At 56.2% G+C, this 4,946-nt stretch overlaps 1 protein-coding gene across 1 annotated transcript; it reads right to left on the bottom strand.

The window, feature by feature from the left end:
- Positions 1-209: 209 nt before the first annotated feature.
- Positions 210-914, bottom strand: LOC122553183 (vegetative cell wall protein gp1-like). Its single transcript, XM_043696771.1, has one exon. It carries the CDS (start codon positions 912-914, stop codon positions 210-212), a length of 705 nt encoding a protein of 234 aa, XP_043552706.1.
- Positions 915-4,946: the final 4,032 nt, after the last annotated feature.

Raw genomic sequence — 4,946 nt, 5'->3', positions numbered from 1 at the left:
TGAGGTCCTCCCCAGGGGCCGGAGGAGTCAAGGCAGCAGGAGGCCCTGCTATAGCCCCTGGAGGTTTTGGTAAGTCAGGCCACGGTGTGGGACAGTCGAGGGACACCGTTGGTTCGTCCCCCGGAGAGGGGCAGCACCGCCAGCGCGCTGCTGGAGTGTCTCTCCCCTCCAGGGGCCGGTGCCTCTTCCCCAGAGAGACCAGGGGGAATTTATAGGCCTTCTCCTCCCCGCCCGCCTCGGTGGTCATGGGGCCCGAGGTCCCTCCCCCCAGCCCTTCCCGGAATACGAATGGCTGGGGGAAGACAGGGGGCATGGCCAGGGTGGGGAGGGCCAGCTGTGTCGCTTCCTGCCCTGCCCCGCCCCCGGTTTATCAGGTGAGGGTGGGCAGGGAGGGGCAGGGGCCCAGTTCCCGCTCCGGGGCCTGGAAACACGGTCGCTGCAAGAGGTGGAGCAGCAGTGGTTCCCCCCAGGTTAGTGCCAGGGCGTGGCTGGGTTGGGCATGGCTCGGGCTCGTGTGCCCCCGGGCGAGGTGTTGCATTGCCAGGGGCAGGCGTTGAATCCCGAGGGGTTTCTCTATCGGGGTGGGGAGTGGGTGTGGGGTCAGGATCAGGCACGGTTTCGGGGGTTTGAGGGTCAGGGTTCCCACACCGGGGCGACGCTGGCATAGCCGCAGGGGCATTGTCGTGCCGGGGCAGGGCTGGTCGTGGGCTAGGTGTCGGGGAAGGGGATAGGGTGGTCTCCCCGTGGGCAGGCTTGACGCGTCGCGTCTTCTTCCGCGCCTTCTGGCCAGCCGGACGCTCACCCCCCTCCCTGCCAGAGGCTGAAGTATTGGAAGCCTCTGGCTTCGGTGCCGGGGCCTGTGGTGTTGACTTCGAGGGAGGGGGAGTGTGTGCGGCGGCACCACCATCAGCCATTGGCACGGGCTGGGGCAGCCTTCTGGGTGGGGCAGTTTTTCCTTATGTGCCCCACCTCATGGCACAGGTGGCACCGCACGCCGTCCGGAAGGCGCGGTAGGCCACGCCCTCGTGGAGGACGGTAAAATTGCCCTCGGTGACTTCCTCCCGGGCCAGGCAAATAAATACCTGGCGTCGGAAGGAGTAGATGTGTCTGAGGGCGGGGTCCTTCAGACCGAGCAGGAGCGGCTGGACCCCTGACCGGATCTCCCCCAGGGTGGCAAGGTGGGGGAGAAGGAGCTCGCTGGCAATGAAGGGCGGGACGTTAGAGATCACGACCCTCTGGGCCGTAACCTCCAGAGGGTCGACGGGCAAATGTGTCCCGCCCACAGTGACCTTCGGGCTCGCCATACTCTGCTGCTGGATATTGGCAAGCCCCAGGCAGCGGCGGCGGAGGTGGGCCTCCGGCAGCAGCAGTGGTGGAGGTTGTAGGGAGGGGCCAAAGCGAGTCCCAGGCAGCGGTGGAGGAGGCAGGCCTCAAGCGACAACAGCAGTAGAGGCAGGCCTCGGGCGAGTCCTAGGTTGGCCCTCAGTCGCGGCGGTGGGGGCAGACCTGTTGGGGAGGGTCCCCAAGGCAAGTCCCAGGCAGCCCCAAAATTGAGTCCCAGGCAGTTGTGGTGGAGGGACCCAAGGCGAGTCTCAGGCAGCGGCAGCAGTGGAGGCAAGCCTCAGGCAAGTTCTAGGTAGGCCTTTGGTCGCAGCGGTGAGGGGGCAGACCTGTTTGGGGAGGGTCCCCAAGGCAAGTCCCAGGCAGTCCCAAAATTGAGTCCCAGGCAGCAGCAGTGGAGGTGGGCCTTCAGCAGTGGCAGTGGTGGAGGTCCTGGGAGGGGCCCCAAGGCAAGTCCCAGGCAGCAGAGGTGAGGTAGGCCCCAAGCAGCAACAGCTGAGGCAAGTCTGGGAGTGCTGGTCTCTTCTTCTTCTCCGTCTTCTTTCTTCCTTCCTCTCTCTGTAGGGCAGCTGGTCCAGGGATAGTCCCCTTCAAGGAGAGTCCTTGCACATACACTCACAATAGGAAAACACCCGGCTGGCCAGTGACAAACATTGCCCTTCACCTCAAAGGGCAGTGCTATGTGATCTAAACAGTGAAGGGGAGGGGAGGGACTAAATCAAAATAGAGTTGGAGGGAGAAATAATGCACTCCACTCCCTGCCGCGCCCACCTCTCCCAGAACAACTCTAGGGTGTTGGTCGACACCGCGTACTCCTTCTCCAAGGACACTCGGGCCCTAACGTAACCGCGGAAGAGGGGCAGGCAGTCGGCCTTAACGACCCCCTCCACGGCCCGCTGCCTGGACCTGTTGATGGCCAGTTTGGCCAGGCCCAGGAGCAGACCCACGAAGAGGTCTTCAGACCAGCCCTCCTTCCTCCGTACCGGGTGCCCAAAGATCAGGAGCGTGGGACTGAAGTGCAACCAAAAGCAGAGGAGGAGGTTTTTAAGAAAATCAAAGAGGGAGTGCAAACGCCCACACCCAATATATACATGGTCCACGGACTCCACAGCGCCACAGAACAAGCAGTTGGGCTGGGAGTCCGTGAACCACCGCAATCTGCGGTTACAGGGGACTGCTGCGTGCAGCACCCTCCACCCCAGATCCCCGAGAGAAAGGGGGAGGTCTCCCACGTAGAGAGCCCTCCACTGGGGATCCCCACCGCCCGGTGGCAAATGGGCATGCCAAGGCGTGTCCGGACGGTGGATGAGGGAGAAGAGGTGGACGGTGTGCAGCAGCAGTCTATACAGGGCCCACCTTTTTACCCCCTGAAAGGGAAGAATCCTGTTTATATATTTTTTTCTTTTTTTTCGTTTTATGCACTCCACTAAAACTCCCCTTTTTTTAAAAAACCCCCACACTACCACCTAAGTGCGGTAGTGCTTATTTTATCCCCAGCACCCATGGTGTGTGTGTGCAGGTGTGAGACACAGTGAAAGACACAAAGTGCACCAATCTTTATTCAATTTCCACAACCAGGAAGACAGGAAAACACCCGGGTGGCCAGTGACAAACACTGCCCTTCACATCAAAGGGGACTGAAGTGCAGCCAAAAACAGAGGAGAAGGTTTTTAAGAAAATCAAAAAGGGAGTGCCATGGTCCACGGACTCCACAGCGCCACAGAACAAGCAGTTGGGCTGGGAGTCCATCAACCACAGCAATCTGCGGTTGCAGGGGACTGCTGCGTGCAGCACCTTCCACCCCAGATCCCCGAGAGAAAGAGGGAGGACTCCCGCGTAGAGAGCCCTCCACTGGGGATCCCCACCGCCCGGTGGCAAATGGGCACGCCAAGGCGTGTCCGGACGGTGGATTTCTGAAATGACAGCCAGACTACTGCGACCACTGGGACTTTTAACAGCACACAAACCAACAGCCACCCTCAGACAACAACTCACCAGAACGAAGGACCCGATACCCAGCATGAGCAAGACTATGTAGTGTACAGAATCCCATGCAAGGACTGCACTAAACACTATATAGGACAAACAGGAAGACAGCTAACGATCTGCATCCATGAACATCAACTAGCCACGAAACGACACGACCAGCTATCCTTAGTAGTCACACACGCAGGCGACAAGCAACATGAATTCGACTGGAACAACACTACCATTATAGGGCAAGCCAAACAGAGAACAGCCAGGGAATTCCTAGAAGCATGGCATTCATCCACAAACTCCATCAACAAACACATCGACCTGGACCCAAAATACCGGCCACTACAGCGGACAGCTGAAACTGACAACCGGAAGCGGCAGGGACAGGCCACTATAAATGCCGGAGGAAACACCACAGAAGCGCTTCACAGGAGGCTCCCAAGCACTGAGGATGTCACCTAGACAGGGGACGAAATGTTTGCAACAAAAATTTCCAGCTCGGCAAACAGAACCATAACAATGAGCACCCGAGCTACAAATCTTCACCCAAACTTTGAACCTGTCATCTTCAGCTAGCTCATAAATAACCTTTCCTCTATCCTAGGTTCAAAAGTGACTTTCTTCTGAGAAATTAGGGATGGGCAATAAATAGTCTAGCCTAACCAGCTATGCTGTCATCCCATGAATGATTTTTAAAAAATACTGATTCAACCAAATGACCATACTGGAAAATAGGTTGGCACTAATCCTCAGTACATTAAAGAGGATTCACTTTCAGTAAGGAGTCCCAGTAGCATCAGTTAAGAAATAAAGTGCGCACAAGTCCATGGGTTTCGTCATGGTTAGTCGTCCCCTTGGTGGACGGAGGATCAGTGGATCTGTCCCAGTACAGTTCAGGGAGTGCACAATGGTCAGTGCTGTGGGGCCAACAGCAACAATCAAGTTAATTGTTGGTGATGTTTCAATGTTGTGGACCTCTGCAGGGATGGGGGTTTAGGGGGTGATGGTGATGGGTGGAGATGAGTTGCTGGGGTAGTGTATGGTGGTATGGCTTACAGGCTCTGGAAAGTTACATGGCAACCAGACGGGCCCTAGTGCTGATGGTGTTCACCACAAACCACATTCTCTGCCATCACTCACTGAAAATTGCTGAGCCAGGATGGGTGATGTCAGTGTCAGTTTGATGGGTGAAAGCACAGAATCCACATTAGCTGGACACTGGGGCATTGGAAGAACAGACATGAAGCAGATGTCTGCAAACCCCAGCTACACTTCATTTGCAATTACTTTGTCACCCATTGGGTATGCATGCGGAGTGAGGATGCTTAAGATCAGAGGCTAGTCAAAGATGAATTACTTGCCATTGATGCTTGGAAGTTGAACTTGGGCATCTCAAAGATGTTGACGTTAGCAGCAATGATAATACAAAAGGCCAATGCTGGCCAAAGATAAACCATTATTTGTGAAACTTTTAAGTATGGGATCTTGTCACCATCACTTCATGTCCTATCACATAAGTGTCACAATAGTCTGTACTGAGAGTAGTGAGATATTGAGCATTTGATATGGGTCTGAGATTAAAAGGATCTCAGAGTGCAGTAAGCATTCCCTTTGTGACGACACCTCCA

This window comes from Chiloscyllium plagiosum, chromosome 9, assembly GCF_004010195.1.
Source record: "Chiloscyllium plagiosum isolate BGI_BamShark_2017 chromosome 9, ASM401019v2, whole genome shotgun sequence".
Taxonomy (NCBI): domain Eukaryota; kingdom Metazoa; phylum Chordata; class Chondrichthyes; order Orectolobiformes; family Hemiscylliidae; genus Chiloscyllium; species Chiloscyllium plagiosum.
Note: the sequence above shows the minus strand (reverse complement) of the source record. Positions and strands in the feature narration are given on the sequence as shown.

What these genes read in the sequence shown, in the direction of transcription:
- LOC122553183 (XM_043696771.1), bottom strand. Translation starts at nt 914, where the DNA reads ATGGCTGATGGTGGTGCCGCCGCACACACTCCCCCTCCCTCGAAGTCA.